Raw genomic sequence first — 20,343 nt, 5'->3', positions numbered from 1 at the left:
CAATGTCTATGAGAGTCAATATTATAAATATGCAACCCTTTTACATTGTATTATCAATGTATTAGAGCTCTCCATAGGTATCCGACAGCTGTCGGGCAGACATGCCGGATCAATACTATCCCTTGCAATAGGTTGGGATGTGTACGGGGCTTGGCTTAAAATGGGTTGCATTAGGGTTATAAGTTGTTATACAATAGTTGAAAACTTTGTGACTGCAAAGATCATACTGCTAGGACTTGTACTGATCTCACCAACAGGGCTGTGGAGAGCAGAATGGAGCATCCGCACCCACATTCCATCCATGGTCTATGGGACAGTCAAAGATTGGCAATCACCGGCTTCAGAGGTGGAAATAGCAGGGTCAGCTCAGCAGAGGCCACATCTACACTAGCAGGTACAATTAGCCTCTGCTGGAGTGGTCACATTTACACTAGCAGGTACATGTGGCCTCTGCTGAAGAAGTCACATGTCCACTAGCAGGTACATGTGGCCTCTGCTGATGTGGTCACATCTACACTAGCAGGTACATGTGGCCTCTGCTGAAGAAGTCACATGTCCACTAGCAGGTACATGTGGCCTCTGCTGAAGAAGTCACATGTCCACTAGCAGGTACATGTGGCCTCTGCTGAAGAAGTCACATGTCCACTAGCAGGTACATGTGGCCTCTGCTGAAGAAGTCACATCTACACTAGCAGGTACATGTGGCCTCTGCTGAAGAAGTCACATGTCCACTAGCAGATACAATTAGCCTCTGCTGAAGTGATCCATCTACACTAGCAGGTACATATGAGAAAAACGCTCCGCAACACCGTGTACAGAATAACGTGGGTCTTGATTCTACCGAATCCCCACATAAGGCACAAACTCAAAATCATGTTATGAGAAAAGAGGAACAAGAGTTTTTAAAGTGCAAATGAGTCCAAAAAAGTGTATTCATGACACAAAATGGACATCCGTAATTCATAAAAACATGTTAAAATACCAAGGACAGGCCACCCATAAAGTTAATAATACTCCATAATGTGACATATTGGATCAGATATTTAGCACAAAGTTTGGAGTCCCAAAACATGTAGCGACCCTTACTGGGGTATATAAAACAACCATAACAATCCAAAATCCCATTAGCAAAACGTCAGATTATAAATGCAGCAGTTATGCAAATTATCTACCATGCGTATTGGTAAGTTGAATTGGGAGGCCAAATCATTAAAAAGACCATAGGAAAGAACACCCAGTACACAATATAATGATTGGAGTCTCAATAGATACAAGTACACCTATTCGGATATATACATGTTAATTGGGACATACCTAGATCCCATTGTATAACATTACAGGCAGATAAAGTATTATTACAAAGTGTCCACCAACATTGGTGGGTTGGATAGGGAGGCCAGGTCGCTGTAAAGACCTCAACCAAGTCGCCCAACGTACGTTTCAATTTTCTTTCAGCACAAAACTGCATCAGGAGAGAGGCATCTTGCAGCTGTCTCCCTTGGCGCCGGGTTTAAATAGTAGATAGTGAAGACTAACCCGGAAGTAGGTACATGTAGCCTCTGCTGAAGCGGTCACATGTCCACTAGCAGGTACATGTGGCCTCTGCTGAAGCGGTCACATGTCCACTAGCAGGTAAACAAGAGATCGATACTCTTATTTCTGCATGTCCTCTGTCTTTATATGCCCATTTTTATATCCCAGAAAACGAGGCTGCCAAAACCCAAATACTCATACTCAGATGACATGCCCTCCTTAACACTAGAAGTCCCAGAGAGGGGTCATTTGACATTTCTACCATTGGAACCCTATGGAGCTCGAAATTCCTGGGACTTCTAGTGTTAACAAGCAATTCATTATTAGAAATATCAATTATAGCAGCAGGGTTTTGCCCTTGGCACATTCCCTTAGTGACGGGGGCTACTTGGTTTTTCCTGCCAATAGCATATCCTTGTCTCAAAGCCTAAAGGCCCTGTCACACACAGAGATAAATCTGCGGCAGATCTGTGGTTGCAGTGTAATTGTGGACAATCAGTGCCAGGTTTGTGGCTGTGTACAAATGGAACAATATGTCCATGATTTCACTGCAACCACAGATCTGCCAAAGATTTATCTCTGTGTGTAAAGTGGCCTTTAGTCATGCACGTCTAAGTACGCAAGGACGGTTGCGAGACAGCCTGAAGATATATCCACCAATATGTCACGAACAGAACTCTGTTGACCTCATGAGTCCGGGGATGCGGTTTATAGAGCATAAGGAACAAAGCTATTAAGTTTTATAATTAAATAGGCAGTGGAACAGAACAATACAGTTTATACAATTACATAAAATAAAAGGATAAAGAAAAGAAAAATGACTAAACCTCACTGAAATGGCTTCAAAGCTTAGACGAGGCAGGTACTCCTTCGGAAAGATGGACAGGTCCCCCAGCAAGCTTTACCTTCCAAGGACCAAACCCAATTTCTGCATTTTATTAAATCAAAGTTACACCCACATATCTCCCCTTCAATGAGCTCATATGGCAGCTGTTTGTGGGATGTGCTTCACCCTTCAAAATTTTAAGAGCTCTCCAACTTTTAGGATATCTTCACCCATGGAGGGCTCAGTCAGAATATATTGTGGTCATGTCTCCTATCACAATTTTACCTTTCTATAGATAGGAAATATGACAAGTGTATGGGCAGCACGGTAGAGCTCAGTGAACTCTCCCAGTGTTTACATAGGTTTTCGACGGGTTCTTCAATTTCCTCCCACACTCCAAAGACAGACATGCTGATAGGGAATTTAGACTGTCAACACCAATGGGGACAATGTTGATCATGTCTGTAAAGCACTGTTGAATTATTAGCACTATATAAGTGAGTGCAATAAATAAAAAACCTATATTGGTCATCTATCTGCCTGATATTAATTTGAAACTGACGTTCAGGGGGTCACAGTTATGTAAAAATGTGTGCTACTTTCGCTATTAAGTAACATTGAAAAATATAATTCCCACACCTGTAGGATCAATGCAAACCCCAATATTCATAATTTTGTTATGGCTCCGAAAATCCTGGTTGCAGTCTTTTGAAGTTCAGCCGAGTTCACTGGAGAAGTGCAGCTTTTCCAAGCCAGGCTTCTCATCTGCACCAGTTTGAAAGAGAACCAAGCATCAGGATTTTCCTATATAAAGTAATACCAGGGCTATACTGGCGCTATGATGCTGAATGTAAGCATAGCGTCTGTTCAGAGATTGGATGTTTTATCTCAGAAATATGTGCGAGTAAAGATCCAGCAATGCACCCAACTAGCAATCCTGATGGTTGGGTCTTTGTTTACCTGTCCACACCAGGAGGTCCGGCTTCCATGAAGATAGAAGTGTCATCCCTCTTTACCTCCCCTGATTTAATTAATCCCATATGTTCAGTATGGGGTGAATGGATATGTCCCCTTTACAGTAATCAAAGAGATGCCTTATGGATTTTAATTTCTCTCTATGACACCAACGGCAAAGTGAAACTGAAAATGGCTCATCAAATCAGTTTGGTAGCCTTTGCCTTGAATCAATATGGTGGATGGGGACTTTCCAAAAATATAAAGCCAGTGGATAAAATCAGTATTAATGCTGGCTAAGAATAAGACAGAGTTGTTCTGCAACAAGGTGCCCTGTACAAAAGGCTACCAAGAAATAAAAAAAAAAAAAAATAATTGAACAGAAGCGGTCACAGTCGTCTCTCTACTATGAGAGTTTAGTGATAGGTTCTGGTTCTGAGTCTCACTTTACCTTGCTATTTAAATAGATTCCCTTTCCTTTGGGGTGGAGAGTGTTAATGTCAGTATTCATTGCCAGAAAGGAGTCTCACTACCATCCCAGGGGGTTTCCGGTTTGGGACCGCTCCCAGTCCCTTTATATACACTCTGCTACCAGCAGAGGGTGCCGGTTATTCTCTGATCGGATTAATTTCATTTGGATGCTTGGCCTGAAGGTGCCCTCTCTTTAATTTGTTTTGGTGGCTGCAGTCTTGGTGCTGACTGAGGCAAACATTTGTTGCTTTCCCCTCCAGTCTTCCTTCCCTATTGTGTTGTTTCAGTGCAGTGGTAGGACTAGTGATCCTTACCTACCCATACCCTAGCCAGGGACTATTGCAGGGACTTTATTGCAGGCTTTTACCAGCTCAGGCGTTTTCAGTTTGTGACTGCTCCCAGTCCCTTTACATGACCTCTGCTACCAGCAGAGGGTGCCGATTATTCTCCTTGCCATTTTGGATGCTGGTCTTGGAGGTGGAAGGAGCTGCTGAAACCCCCTGCTGAAGTTGCTGGTGTGGCTGCAGTCTTGGTGCTGACTGCAGCAGTCTGTTATTGTGTTCCCCCCCCCCCGTCGGTCTTCCATGCCTAGTGTGTTGTTTCAGTGCAGCAGTGAGACTAGTGATCCTTACCTAGCCACTCCCTAGCCAGGGACTATTGTAAGGACATTTCATGACTTCAGGTTCCTGCTCGACGACAGGTGAGGAACCTGTATAGGGAATGGCTAGGAGTGCAGGGTACAACGGTAGGTAAAAGTAGGAGGTGTCCATCTTCCCACTAAGGCTATGTGTCCACGCTGCGTCGAGCTAGGTGCAGTTCTAAAACGCACCCTCTGGCAGTAACTGATTTTGCCAAAGTTACTTTTTACCCTAAAATAGCGCTAAAAACGCATGCGTATTTACCGCGTTTTAGGTGCGTTTTTAGCGCTTTTTACATGTTTCCAATAGCGCTTTGACAGATGCGTTTTGAACATAAAGACACTGCTAAATAAAGATTAAACAGTCAAACATAATGAAAAAAAGAAAAAAAAAGGACAACATATATAATTTATTAAAAAAAAAAAAAAAATAGTTATATATTTCATATAATTCTAGCGGTTATATGCTATTTAGCGGTAAAATAGCAATAAATTGATATTTTTCATTAAGTAATTGTCGGACTCTGTGTGTGTGTGTAAAGGGACATATCAAATCTTTATTTTGATGTCCAAAAAGCATGATTTCTGCACTGAAAAAGCAGGTAAAAAGAAGAATTTTGATGTTGGTTGCTTTTTGCAACTTCTCATTGACTTCAATGTTATCAAAACGCAGCCCAAATGGCAAAAACAATTACATGCTGCTTCTTTAAAAGCTGAGATTTTGCCCAAAATTATGCAAATTAAACGCAGCGTTTTGAACAGCATGGTGGGCACAAGAAATCCCTATTTCTCATAGACTTTGCTGGGAAATCACAACGCATGCATTTTGGCATTAAAAAGGTGCAGTTGAAAAAGCTGAAGAAGCATGTAAAAGCGCATTGTGGACACATAGCCTAACAACGGTAGGCCCTAGCGTTCTTAAAAGTGTCCCTGGTGTAGCCCTTGTTTGTCCTGGTTGTACCCCTGTTTAGTCGTATGTTTGATCTCACATCAGACTGTCCTAAGGGGTACTTTGCACGCTGCGACATCGCAAGCCGATGGTAGCGATGCCGAGCGCGATAGTCCCCGCCCCCGTCGCACATGCGATAAATTGTGATAACTGCCGTAGCGAAAATTATCGCTACGGCAGCTTCACACGCATTCACCTGCCCTGCGACGTCGCTCTGGCCAACGACCCGCCTCCTTCCTAAGGGGGCGGGTCGTGCTACGTCACAGCGACGTCACACAGCAGGCGGCCAATTGGAGCGGTGGGGCGGAGATGAGCGGGATGTAAACATCCCGCCCACCTTCTCCCTTCTGCATATTCTACGGGAGCCACGGTGACGCCGGTAGGAGATGTTCCTCGCTCCTGCGACTTCACACACAGCGATGCGTGCTGCCGCAGGAGCGAGGAACAACATCGGACCATCGCGTCAGCGTAATTATGGATTACGCCAATGCTACACCGATGATACGATTACGACGCTTTTGCGCTCGTTAATCGTATCATCGAGCCTTTACACACTACGATGACGAGAGCGACGCCAGATGTGCGTCACTTTCAATTTGACCCCACCGACATCGCACCTGCGATGTCGTAGTGTGCAAAGTACCCCTAAGTCTGTGCCGTGACAGAAACACTGCCGCAAGAGAGATATTTAAGAAAGTGGGAAAAAAAGGGTATTTTTTAAAAAAAAAGAAAAAAAAAAAAAAAAAAAAAAAAAGAACAAAAAGGAAAACAAGGGGGGAGAAAAAAGGTAATAAGACGAATGTCTGAATGCCTAATAGCTCCAATATTTATAATGGATTAAAAATTCTACTAAGTCTGTTTTTAATCATCAAAAGCAAGACGTTTAGGTACGTCAAAAAAGTAAAAAAAAACACAACAAAAACATTTAAAAAAGGAAGATGTTACAAACATGTATTTTTCCAAGCTGTGAAAAAGAACAAAAATCAAAGAAATCCCTTTTTTTTTTTTTTTACCCACATACCTGGTCTTCTCTGTCATACCCTGGTGCTCTTGGATAGGTAGAGCCCGGTGAAGAGACCCCTGGAGTGGTAGATTCACAACACAAACCATTTGCTAATGTTTTTGGCCTGCCTATGGATCCAACAGGCGAGAAGGAGCTACTGCTCCCTGAGCTGGAGGCAAGTGTTGGACTACTACAGCATGAAATCTGTAGAGGAAGAATACGGACACAGAAAACAAATAATGGATGTGCCCGATGGTTTCGTCTCACCAGACATCAAGTTAAAAAAATGCTAGTAAGGTGTCCCGGCCCCATCGTATCAGATACATTTTATCCTTTAGTCATATTATATCAGGTGCATAGTACGATACATTTATTGATCTACACATACATCGGAGATGAAAAAGCCAGGACGGTTTCTTGCAGACTTCAATGTGTCGAAAAATGGAGCTTTTCCTTTTTGCAACCAAAAATTGTTATACCATAATAAGTGTGTAATAATTTGCAGTCGCAAAATAAAACAAAAAACATAAAAGTCAGAACAAGGTTCTCTCTATTTCGTACAATTTGAAATGCGTCATAAAATGTCAATCAGATGAGGACCCCGGCGTTGGATCTGCATCAGTCACACTATTCCCAGAATCACTGGGAAGAAATATCCGAAAACGGAGTCTCAGGCTGTGTGCCCACGGGGACAGTGTCCTGCGGTTATATCCGCAGGACATTCCGCAGGTGCTCCCAGAAATCCGCAGCACAACTTCTGTCTGTTTCCATGCTGCGGATGTACAGCAGAATGTCCTGCGGATATGGTACAGGCATTCTGCATTGAGGATACAGTACCATGGCTTCGGCACTGCATCCTCAATGCAGAACAAGTGCTGCAGTGATCGGGTCGTTCATATTACTTACCTCCATCATGCAGCACCTCGCTTTCCGGCGGCCGGGTCACTCTGTCAGCATCTGGTGCACTGTGCTGGAGAAGGTGGGTGGGCCTGCACTAGCTCCGGCTGTCACATGACCGGAGCTCGTGCAGGCCCCGCCCACCTCTTCCTTCCTGTACCTGGATCGACCACGCTCCTGTGCACCGGACGGAGAAAGTGACATCGTTGTCTTCTATCAAAGCAGGTAAGTATATGGGACCCTGCGGAGAAATCCGCAGGAATAATTCCCATGCTGCTGATTTTTCCGCAGGGAAATCAACATTATTTCCGCTGCGGAAAAAAACGCAGCGCGGGCACAGCAGTTCCCAAATGCCATAGAAATGGCTGGGGAGTAGCTGTGCTGCAGATTGTTGAAAAAATCCACGGAATTTCCGTGAAAAATCCGCGGAAAATTCCGCAGCGTGGGCAAATAGCCTCAAATTACAGAAACTCCCGTACAAGTGAATGGAGAGAGCAGCGCATGCGCAGACACTATTGTTCCCTAAAAGTGTGCCTATCTGTGGAGGTGTCATAAATGGAAAAGATAGGACACCCTTCTAAAAAGGGAAGTGAAAAAATGTTATAAAGGAATAAATCATCCGCATTAAGGGGTTCCAGCTAAGCCTGGGAGATGGATGCCACCAGAATTTGGAAACTTCCACTTAAAATTCCAGTATTTGAAGCTGCGGAGGTGGAGATCAGACAAGTGATTAGACATTACTGCCTTAAAAGGGAACCGGTCACCAGATAGATTTGTGGCCTATAAGCTGCTGCCACCACCAGTGAGCTCTTATATACACAATTCTAACATGCTGTATATAAGAGCCCAGGTCGCTGTGTAAAATGCAAAAATCACTTTATAACATACTCACCTAAAGGGCGGTGCTGACCGGTCGAATGGGTGTCTCCGTTTTCCGGTACCGGCGCCTCCTCTTTCAGACATCTTTGTCCTTCTTCTGAAGCCGGGGTGCATGACGCGTCCTACATCATCCACACTAGCCGGCATTGAGGTCCTGCGCAGGCGCACTACAATACTTGGATCGGCCTTGCTCAGGGCAGATCAAAGTGCGCCTGCGAAGGACCTCAGTGCCGGCGAGTGTGGATGATGTTGGATACGTCATGCACCCAGGCTTCAGAAGAAGGACAAAGATGGCCAAAAGAGGAGGCACCGGTAACGAAGAACGGAGAAATCCATTTGACCAGTCTGCACCGCATCGCCCCTTAGGTGAGTATTATAAAGTCATTTTTATGATGTACACAGCGGCCTGGGCTCTTCTATAGAATGCTGTATATAAGAGGCCACTAGAGGTGGCCGCAGCTTTTAGTCACCAAATCTGGTGACAGGTTTCCTTTAAAATAAAAGGACTTTCAGTTAATGAGGGTGGCCACTACTTTTACATTGATGGCCTATTATTAAGATAGGTCATCAATGTCTGTTCGGCCGGGGTCCGACACCCGCGACTACTGCTAATCAGCTGGAAGTGTCAGTTCCGGAGCTGCCCAGTCAACTGAGAGCAGCTGTAGGCATATACTGCACATCCGCCTCCTATTGACTTGAAAGGGAGGTGGATGTGCAGCACCCGGCCGCGGCCATTATCAGAAGACGGGACAGCTTCAGAACTGGGCATTTTCGACTACCTGCTACCGCTGTCGGCACGGAGGACTGCTGATCGGTGTGGGTGCTGCATGTTGGACCCCGGACAATCGGACGCTGATGACTTATCCGAGGGATAGGCTATCAATGTAAAAGTAGTGAACAACCTATTTAATGGTCTATCCTAGAAGCGTCCTGCAGATACAACTTGATCTCATTTGAGTGATAACATAAGGTGATTTTCAGATTGTCCATTTGAAAATAATCCTTATCCCGTCCCTTCCCGTATTAAAAGAAGGGAATTTTGTTTACTTACCGTAAATTCCTTTTCTTCTAGCTCCAATTGGGAGACCCAGACAATTGGGTGTATAGCTATGCCTCCGGAGGCCACACAAAGTATTACACTAAAAGTGTAAAGCCCCTCCCCTTCAGCCTATACACCCCCCGTACTGCTACGGGCTCATCAGTTTTGGTGCAAAAGCCAGAAGGAGGAAAAAATTATAAACTGGTTTAAAGTAAATTCAATCCGAAGGAATATCGGAGAACTGAAACCATTTAACATGAACAACATGTGTATACAAAAAACAGGGGCGGGTGCTGGGTCTCCCAATTGGAGCTAGAAGAAAAGGAATTTACGGTAAGTAAACAAAATTCCCTTCTTCTTTGTCGCTCCTAATTGGGAGACCCAGACAATTGGGACGTCCAAAAGCAGTCCCTGGGTGGGTAAATAATACCTCATAATAGAGCCGTAACGGCTCCGTCCTACAGGTGGGCAACTGCCGCCTGAAGGACTCGCCTACCTAGGCTGGCATCTGCCGAAGCATAGGTATGCATCTGATAGTGTTTCGTGAAAGTGTGCAGGCTCGACCAGGTAGCTGCCTGACACATCTGCTGAGCCGTAGCCTGGTGTCGCAAGGCCCAGGACGCTCCCACGGCCCTGGTAGAATGGGCCTTCAGTCCTGAGGGAACCGGAAGCCCCGAGGAACGGTAAGCTTCGAGAATTGGTTCCTTGATCCACCGAGCCAGGGTTGATTTGGAAGCTTGTGTCCCTTTACGCTGGCCAGCGACAAGGACAAAGAGAGCATCGGAGCGGCGCAGGGGCGCCGTACGAGAAATGTAGAGTCTGAGTGCTCTCACCAGATCTAACAAGTGCAAATCCTTTTCACATTGGTGAACTGGATGAGGACAAAACGAGGGTAAGGAGATGTCCTGATTGAGATGAAAAGTGGGCAAGGCAAATGGCCAGGGAGAAAACGCCTGAGCAGAGCACCACGACAGGAATATTTTCCACGTCCTGTGGTAGATCTTGGCGGACGTTGGTTTCCTAGCCTGTCTCATAGTGGCAATGACCTCTTGAGATAATCCTGAAGACGCTAGGATCCAGGACTCAATGGCCACACAGTCAGGTTGAGGGCCGCAGAATTCAGATGGAAAAACGGCCCTTGAGACAGCAAATCTGGTCGGTCTGGCAGTGCCCATGGTTGGCCGACCGTGAGATGCCACAGATCCGGGTACCACGACCTCCTCGGCCAGTCTGGAGCGACGAGGATGGCGCGGCGGCAGTCGGCCCTTATCTTGCGTAACACTCTGGGCAACAGAGCCAGAGGAAGAAACACATAAGGAAGCTGAAACTGCGACCAATCCTGAACTAAGGCGTCTGCCGCCAGAGCTCTGTGATCTTGAGATCGAGCCATGAATGTTGGGACCTTGTTGTTGTGCCGTGACGCCATTAGGTCGACGTCCGGCATCCCCCAGCGGCAACAGATCTCCTGAAACACGTCCGGGTGAAGGGACCATTCCCCTGCGTCCATGCCCTGGCGACTGAGAAAGTCTGCTTCCCAGTTTTCTACGCCCGGGATGTGAACTGCGGATATGGTGGATGCTGTGGCTTCCACCCACAGCAGAATCCTCCGGACTTCCTGGAAGGCTTGCCGACTGCGTGTCCCACCTTGGTGGTTGATGTAAGCCACCGCTGTGGAGTTGTCCGACTGAATTCGGATCTGCTTGCCTTCCAGCCACTGCTGGAACGCTTTTAGGGCAAGATACACTGCCCTGATCTCCAGAACATTGATCTGAAGTGAGGACTCTTGCTGAGTCCACGTACCCTGAGCCCTGTGGTGGAGAAAAACTGCTCCCCACCCTGACAGGCTCGCGTCCGTCGTGACCACCGCCCAGGATGGGGGTAGGAAGGATTTCCCTTTCGATAATGAGGTGGGAAGAAGCCACCACCGAAGGGAAGCTTTGGTTGCTTGAGAGAGGGAGACGTTCCTGTCTAGGGACGTCGGCCTCCTGTCCCACTTGCGTAGGATGTCCCATTGAAGAGGACGCAGGTGTTTGCTGCCACCATCTTCCCCAGGAAGTGCATGAGGTGCCTCAAGGGGTGTGACCGACCTTGAAGGAGAGATTGTACCCCTGTGTGTAGTGAACGCTGTTTGTCCAGCGGAAGCTTCACTATCGCTGGAAGAGTATGAAACTCCATGCCAAGATATGTCAGTGATTGGACTGGTGTCAGATTTGACTTTGGAAAATTGATGATCCACCCGAAACTCTGGAGAATCTCCAGAGTAACGTTGAGGCTGTGTTGGCATGCCTCTTGAGAGGGTGCCTTGACCAGCAGATCGTCTAAGTAAGGTATTACTGAGTGACCCTGAGAGTGGAGGACCGCAACTACTGTAGCCATGACCTTGGTGAAAACCCTTGGGGCTGTCGCCAGGCCGAACGGCAGTGCCGCGAACTGAAGGTGTTCGTCTCCTATGGCGAAGCGCAAGAAGCGCTGATGCTCTGGAGCAATTGGTACGTGGAGATAAGCATCCTTGATATCGACCGATGCTAGGAAATCTCCTTGGGACATTGAGGCGATGACGGAGCGGAGGGATTCCATCCGGAACCGCCTGGTCCTTACGTGTTTGTTGAGCAGTTTTAGGTCCAAAACAGGACGGAAGGACCCGTCTTTCTTTGGAACCACAAACAGGTTGGAGTAGAAACCGTGACCCTGTTGCTGAAGAGGAACCGGGACCACCACTCCTTCTGCCTTCAGAATGCCCACCGCCTGCAGAAGAGCCTCGGCTCGCTCGGGAGGCGGAGATGTTCTGAAGAATCGAGTCGGAGGACGAGAGCTGAACTCTATCCTGTAACCGTGAGACAAAATGTCTCTCACCCAACGGTCTTTTACTTGTGGCAGCCAGGTGTCGCAAAAGCGGGAGAGCCTGCCACCGACCGAGGATGCGGTGTGAGGAGGCCGTAAGTCATGAGGAAGCCGTGATTTAGACCGCCATGCGTCGACGTTCCTCTGATCCTTCTGAGGCCTTTTGGACGAGGAGAATTGTGACCTGCCCGCACCCCGAAAGGACCGAAACCTCGACTGTCCCCTCCTCTGTTGGGGTGTTTTTGGTTTGGCCTGGGGTAAGGATGTTTCCTTTCCCTTGGATTGTTTGATGATTTCATCCAATCTCTCACCAAACAAACGGTCGCCAGAAAATGGCAATCCAGTTAAGCACTTTTTGGAAGCCGAATCTGCCTTCCATTCCCGCAGCCACAAGGCCCTGCGTATTACCACCGAATTGGCGGCTGCAACCGCCGTACGGGTCGCAGAGTCCAGGACAGCATTAATAGCGTAGGACGCAAATGCCGACGTTTGAGAGGTTATGGACGCCACCTGCGGCGCAGACGTACGTGAGTGCGTCAATTTGCGCCTGACCAGCTGAGATAGCTTGGAGTGCCCATACGGCTGCGAATGCTGGAGCAAAAGACGCGCCGATAGCTTCATAGATGGATTTCAACCAGAGCTCCATCTGTCTGTCAGTGGCATCCTTGAGTGAAGCTCCATCTTCCACTGCAACTATGGATCTAGCCGCCAGTCTGGAGATTGGAGGATCCACCTTGGGACACTGAGTCCAGCCCTTGACCACGTCAGGGGGAAAGGGGTAACGTGTATCCTTAAGGCGCTTGGAAAAACGCTTATCTGGATAAGCTCGGTGTTTCTGGACTGCCTCTCTGAAGTCAGAGTGGTCCAGAAACATACTCTTTGTACGCTTGGGAAACCTGAAAACGGAATTTCTCCTGCTGAGAAGCTGACTCCTCCACTGGAGGAGCTGAGGGAGAAATATTCAACATTTCATTGATGGACGCAATAAGATCATTCACTATGGCGTCCCCATCAGGAGTATCAAGGTTGAGAGCGGCTTCAGGATCAGAATCCTGATCAGCTACCTCCGCTTCATCATACAGAGAGTCCTCTCGCTGAGACCCTGAACATTGTGATGATGTCAAGGGAATTTCATAGCGAGCTCGCTTAGTCGGTCTGGGGCTGCGGTCCGTGTCAGAGACCTCACCCTGGGATCCATGAGACACCCCGGGAAGACATTGCTGTTCCAACTGAGGGGAACCAGGGGACAATGATACCACAGTGCCCCTGGCTTGAGATGCCGGCCTGGACTGCAAGGCTTCTAATATCTTAGCCATAGTCTCAGAAAGTCTTTCAGTAAAAACTGCAAACTCCGTCCCTGTCACCTGGACAGTGTTAACAGGTGGTTCTCCCTGGGCCACCCCTAGCAGAGGCTCCGGCTGAGAAAGTGCCACAGGGGCCGAGCATTGCACACAATGAGGGTCAGTGGAACCTGCCGGCAGTATAGCCGTACATGCTGCACAGGCAGCATAGTATGTTGTCTCCTCTGAGCAATACAGGAGGGTAAATAGCCACAAATCAACAGTGCACCCTACAGTGTAAAGTATAGACTATAATCATATAAACTATAAATACACTTCTGCACTAGTGGGCCCAGCACCACAGGTGCTGCTTACCGCCTGCGCAAAGCGTTTGTGTGGGCACCAGAATTCCTGCCTGGGTCTCTTTGAGCTTGTCTCTCCTCTCCAGCGTTAGCAGAGCTGAGAGGAATGGCTGCCGGCGTCCTGAGGAGAGGAGGGAGCCGTGGGCGTGACCCAGAAAAGTGCGGGAACTGGTGCCCCACTGTGCAGAGTGAGGGGGGGTGGAGTATGCAAAGCATGCTCCAGCCCTCAGTGCTGCCGACCTGTACAGCGTCCCGCCCTTCCCCTGACTGGCAGGGCTGGGGGCGGGAAAAGAATGAGACTAGGCCGCAGAAGCCGGGGACTATAGTTATAAGCGCGGCCGCCGTATAAGCGCGGTCGGCGCGGAAGTCCCCGGCGCACTAACAGTCCCAGCCGCGCCGCAGTGATAACCATGGCAGCGGCGGTCAGCGCGGCAGTCCCCCTACACAAATACACTCAGCGACGCTGAAGTGTATAGTGGCACAAATGCAGCCAGCGCTGCTGTCCCCGGTGCACTAGCACACCCAGCAATGCTGGAGTGTTGCTGTGCGCGGTCCCCACGGGGACACAGAGTACCTCCAAGTAGCAGGGCCATGTCCCTGAACGATACTCGGCTCCTATCCAGCAGGGTCCTCAGGAGCTGTGGATGGAGCACGGTCTCCTGTGCCTGGAGACCGATGGGATCCCACTTCACCCAGAGCCCTAATTGAGGGATGGGGAAGGAAAGCAGCATGTGGGCTCCAGCCTCCGTACCCGCAATGGATACCTCAACCTTAACAACACCGCCGACAAGAGTGGGGTGAGAAGGGAGCATGCTGGGGGCCCTGTTATGGGCCCTCTTTTCTTCCATCCGACATAGTCAGCAGCTGCTGCTGACTAAGCTGTGGAGCTATGCGTGGATGTCTGACCTCCTTCGCACAAAGCATAAAAACTGATGAGCCCGTAGCAGTACGGGGGGTGTATAGGCTGAAGGGGAGGGGCTTTACACTTTTAGTGTAATACTTTGTGTGGCCTCCGGAGGCATAGCTATACACCCAATTGTCTGGGTCTCCCAATTAGGAGCGACAAAGAAAAAAAAAAGGTTACTCCTAAAGGCCCCGTTACACGCAACGACATCGCTAATGAGATATCGTTGGGGTCATGGAATTCGTGACGCACATCCGGCCTCATTATCAACGTCGTTGCGTTTGACACCTACGAGCGACCGCTAGCGATCAAAAATACTCACCTAATCGTTGATCGTTGACACGTCGTACATTTCCCAAATATCGTTGCTGGTGCAGGACGTAGGTTGTTCGTCGACACGTGTGACACCCCGGGAACGACGAACAACAACATACCTGCGTCCTGCCGGCAATGAGGTGGGCGTGTCGTTAATGCGGCTGGTCTCCGCCCCTCCGCTTCTAATGGTGGGCCGCTGTGTGACGGCGAACGAACCTCCCCCTTAAAAAAAGGGGTTGTTCACCACCCACAGCGACGTCGCTAGGAAGGTAAGTACGTGTGACGCACCCTAGCGATATTGTGCGCCACGGGCAGCGATTTGCCCATGACGCACAACCGACGGGGGGTGGGTGCTTTCACGAGCGACATCGGTAGCGATGTTGCCGCGTGAAAACCAGCCTTCAGTGTCTAATCAATCTCTGGAAAAAGAAACAGATTACAGGGAGTGGAGACAGGTCTTTAACTTTAATTGCAGGAGCAAAGCATGCTGGGAAGTGAGGGAGAGGAAGGTTCAGCACCTATAGTGCTGGCAGAGTGCTTATGAAGATCCACCCAATCAAAAAAAGTTGGTGGTAGATAAAAGCATGAGAACTGTTACAGTTCTTGAACATATAAGACTATGTTGCAGATTCTTTAAGACTGGCATTGTACATGTCATTCAAAATGAATGGTTGCAGTGGAGTAAGATGCACACATTAAGAGGCGCACACCATTTAACCCTCGGATGGGATTAATTTGCCTGACAGGCGCTTCTCTTTTATTTTCATTTCTCCCTCCTCACCAGATTTTCAGAAAATCCCCTCTCTCCAGGTAGTCTCCTGGCTCTAGCTGCTGTGTGAAACCTGATACCACAGTTGGTCTGCAGAGCTTCAGGAGGGCAGATATACCTGTGCTGGCTTCTCAGGCTCATTGTTCGCGAACACATCACACTTGATGTGCAATTCTTGCTCTTTGCTCTGCAAATGTGTTTTTTTTTTCTGGGAAAACTTCAGGATCCAATTCTGAATAATTATCTGTGTAATATTATTTTAGGTGCCTTGAAATTATGTTTTTTTTGCCAAATTTTTCTCTTTTTAATAAGTTATGTGTTATAACTGAGGGCTATTTGGTGGGAGTTTTGAAATGTGTGTATTTCAGAGTTATTACTTTTATGTTGAGTAAATGGGTTTGTTTTGCACCTGATAATGGTGTAGTCTCTTTTATTGCATCCCTATGAAGGTCTCTGATCACTTTTAGATTACTGAAATTGCAAAAATTAGATATTATAGGTATCTAGCCTGCGCCTGACAGGCACATTATTCCCAAACTCGTTATTAAAGATATTGCTCCCAGCAGAGGGTTAATTAATTTGGTGCGTCTTACAAGTGCAGAGCGCCTCCTTCAGAGATGTTACTCCAGTCGCAGACTGGAGTACATTAACGTGGCGTAACTTTTTGTCTAATCTCTGCCCAAGCTGACTAGAAAGAACGTGAAAACGCCAAAAGTTGGAAAAATTTGGCGCAACTTCTGAGTTGTATAAACATTTTGGAGACTTTTTAATGTGATTTACACCAAAATTCTGGCCTAAAAACCTTAATGAATAGGACACTATATGTCCATGAAACCCAATGTCATCTTGTTGTGCATGAAGGGGGAGAAGAAAGAAGAAGAAAGAAGAAGAAAGAAGAAGAAAGAAGAAAGAAGAAGAAGAAAGAAGAAGAAAGAAGAAGAAGAAAGAAGAAGAAAGAAGTTTACTATTAAGATCCCTAAAATAAAAATATAAAATACGTAATAAATAATTCATGCCAAGGAGGACATCTCAGGAGGCTGCTGTGAGAGGAAGATGAAACACGCCGGCACCTTATATTAAAAGGTAATCCAAACATGGTGAACGTCCACAAAAGCCACGAGAAGGCGATTACTGGCGTCCGTACTCACATTTGTGGTTTGATCGCTGTGGTTCAGGAGGCTGTTGGTGCAGCTCATCGCCGTGGTCCAGTCGCCGGAGAGGCCGATGCCGTCTGACGAGTACAGGGACGGGGCTTGTTTTAGATGACAGCTTGATTGCATCATGACATTCAGGGTCTCTTCCGCAGAGGGAATCCCTGCGAGGAACAATTAACAAGCTGGATTACAACCATCATGTGCAAGGGAAAAAAAAAAAAAAAAAATGGGACCACCCAGCTCTACAGCGTATAAGACGGCCGCTACTTACGTTCAACGTGTGCAAAAGCACAAAATGGTCCTCTTGGGCAGTACCCAGTTTGCCTCACATCATTGCACTTTGTAGATTTGTAGATCTACAATGAAGACAATGTGAAGTTTATACATAAAATTATTTTTGCACACCATTAATATTCTTTCATTTATCCCATCTATAAATTTACCCCGTAATTACAAGAAGTTGGGTCATGTGATCTCATGTGACAACCAGACCAGTCCAGTACATGTGAAAAGGTGTAGACAGGAAGTTCAGTTTATGACTTCACGTGAATTATAGGATATCATCAGCTACCAAAACCCCTCTGACGCGTCCTCTTCCCACCTAGCTCCCCCTCCTTTTTCCGCTGTACGTCCTCCCTTGTAGCCCCACCCTCCTTTTTCCACTGCACGTCCTCCCTTGCAGCACCACCCTCCTTTTTCCGCTGCACGTCCTCCCTTGCAGCACCACCCTCCTTTTTCCGCTGTATGTCCTCTTGCAGCCACACCCTCCTTTTCCCGCTGTACGTCCTCTCTTGCAGCCCCACCCTCTCCTTTTTCCGCTCAGTGTCCTCCCTTGCAGCCCCACCCTTTTCCCGCTGTATGTCTCTCCCTTGCAGCCCCACCCGCTTTTTCCCGCCGTACATCCTCCCTAAGGCTTTGTGCGCACTAGAAATGTGAAGTTTCTCAAGAAAATTTCTTGAGAAACTTCTGGGAGTGGAAGATTTCCGGACCTCCGGAAAAAATCCGCACCAAATCCGCATGCGGATTAGCCGCGATTTTCCCCCATGTTGTTCCCTGCGGATTTTGCAGGCTGTACTGCCGAAATCCGCAGGGTACCTGCGGAAAAGAATTGACATGCCGATTTTCTCAAGAAATTTTCTCAAGAAATTCTTCTCAAGGAAATTTCTTGAGAAAAATCCGCAGTGTGCCCACAGCTATTTTTTTTTGTCATAGAATTTGCTGGGAAATGTCTGCACAAAGATTGCAGACAATTCTCAAGAAATATCCGCGGGTAAATCCGCGGGTAAAACGGTCTAGTGCGCACATTGCCTTACAGTTGAAGATAAAATGTGAAGACTTATTAAAACTGTTTAAAAGAAACTATCGCTGCCGCTTATAGCAACAAGCCAAAGCAGCTTACAGTTTGTATTGCTCTGTGATTGGTTGTTATGGGCATCAAAGAGGATTTTTTAACTTTTTTATACAGTTTCATAAATCTGGCTGTTTTTAGGTGCCGGACCACCTTTATAATGTAAATTGCCATTATAGAAATTGAAGTAGAAAACTTTGTGAAAACCAAAATATGGGCCAGGCTCAAAACTTTCTCACCTCTGGATGGAACTGCTGTTCAGTGCGGGAATGGCAGTACTGACAACTGTCCCCACTTTCACACTTTGAAGGCTCTCCCCACTCGTCCCCATGTTTTACGCTCGGGCACGGTGTGGATCTAGAACAAAATAACTCATTAATAACAGAACTTGTTCGGCTAGTTTTACACTCGCGTTGAACGGCATCCGTTGCATTGCGTTGTGCGACGGATGTGTTGCATATAGTGGCACAACGGATGCAACGGATCGTACAAAACAACGGAATCTGCTTTTTTGTTTTTTACAGTTTTACCGGCGGCAGACTATTGTGAACGATCAGCTGAGCGCTCTCAAAAGCCGGCTGCCGGGCGATCAGCTGAGCGCTCTCAAAAGCCGGCTGCCGGGTGACAAAATAAACGTTTCTGTGATTAAAAAAAAAAAAAAAAAAAAATAATGATGAGCACGTGCAGTGAAAAAATAAAGCATTCCGTCGCTCAAAAAACGTTACATGCTGCGTTCCCTCCGCCCGGTGGAAGCAACGCAGCGTTGGCCAGCGGAAGCAACGCAGGTCCATCAGTCGCAGTCTGTCGTCCATACAAGTCTATGGGAAGCAGCGGATTCCGTTAACTGATTCCGCTGTTTTCCAAAACGACGGATTGCGACGGAAGGAAAAAACGCAAGTGTGAAAGTAGCCTTAGTAAAATCTTTAATGCTGCAGTATTATTGCTCTTTGTGAGCCCTGGCCCTATAGTACATCATACAATGAATCCATGTGATGCATGTGCGTGTATTTGATTCAAGAATCCAAAATCATGAACAAAGCTTCCGGCACCTGTATTTGAATTTCCTTGGGTTTCGTCTCCTGTCCCTGCTATTGTGGTAGTGAGGGCAGGCATATCCTTGGCGGCAGAGTCTGGGTGGCTTCGTACATTGCTCCGTTTTATAGCTGGCTAGTACAAAGTTTGTATCTGAAAAAAACAAAAAACACATGTATATTAGTTATTTAAAAACAAAAAAATGCAAGATGCCAAACCTTTAAGCCATTATGGCGCTATAATGTCACCAGAAGTAAAATGTGCTGCACTCCCATGCATTACCACCAGGGGGCAGATGAGGGATCCGGCACATATCCATTAAGATGCTTGGGTTTTTTGGGCTACAGAGGCTGATCCCTAAATACAAAATTGTAAGGTTTTTTTTTTCTTCTGCCATACATCTATTGAAATTGTTTGGTTCAGACAATGCACGCAGATTAGAAAATGTGCTTGACCTTTAACTGAATTGTGGAGTCATTCTGGCATCAAGAGCTGCGCAGCTCAGCCGCTCCACTGCGAATATACGGAAAGAACGGGAACATCGCCGGCCTCCAGCTGCACCCGGCATCTTCTGCCCTGCATGGGGCTCGTGTCTCTGCTGTCGTCATCTGCACAGTACCATCTGGAGGACTCTGGAGGACAGTTTGCAGAATTTCATGTTTCCGAATGTCACTAGGTCTATAGTCTGGACTTCTGCACTGGATGAATCAATGAGAACGCCGCACATGTTAAAGGGAACCTGTCAGGGGCAATATGCACCCAGAATCATGAGCAGTTCTGGGTGTATATTCCTAATCCCTGCCTAACCGTCCCAGTATCTAGTAGCATAGATAAAGAGATCTTTAGAAAAAGGATATTTTTAAAGATCCTATATAGGATATACTAATGAGCACTAGTCACAAGGGCGTTAGCTCCTGTGCTCATGCCGCCCTCTTAGCATGGTAACACTCCCACAGGGGCGTGCTAACATCCTAGTCATTCCCCAGCGTCATCAGCGGTGATGTGCGTACCGGTGCCTGTTGTCACCACCTCAGATGCCGGGTTTATGGTCAGTGCACATGATCAGAAATGCCGAACTTCAGCCATGCGCACTATGAAGCCGGGTGTACGCGTCCCAGCACCAGAGAGGTGTAGAGCGCATGATCGGAAG

General features: G+C 47.3%; 1 protein-coding gene across 1 annotated transcript in view; it reads right to left on the bottom strand.

The window, feature by feature from the left end:
* Window positions 1–20,343, bottom strand: part of UNKL (unk like zinc finger) — a 113,071-nt gene that overhangs the window by 52,770 nt on the left and 39,958 nt on the right. The window contains exons 5-8 of the mRNA XM_075318084.1: window positions 19,211–19,346; window positions 18,401–18,518; window positions 17,085–17,169; window positions 16,808–16,974 (exon numbers count right to left, since the gene is read on the bottom strand). Coding sequence (XP_075174199.1) covers window positions 16,808–16,974; window positions 17,085–17,169; window positions 18,401–18,518; window positions 19,211–19,346 — 506 coding nt within the window. The remainder of the gene's footprint in view (window positions 1–16,807; window positions 16,975–17,084; window positions 17,170–18,400; window positions 18,519–19,210; window positions 19,347–20,343) is intronic.

The sequence above is a fragment of the Anomaloglossus baeobatrachus genome, chromosome 7 (genome assembly GCF_048569485.1).
Source record: "Anomaloglossus baeobatrachus isolate aAnoBae1 chromosome 7, aAnoBae1.hap1, whole genome shotgun sequence".
In the NCBI taxonomy this organism is placed as follows: Eukaryota; Metazoa; Chordata; class Amphibia; order Anura; family Aromobatidae; genus Anomaloglossus; species Anomaloglossus baeobatrachus.
Note: the sequence above shows the minus strand (reverse complement) of the source record. Positions and strands in the feature narration are given on the sequence as shown.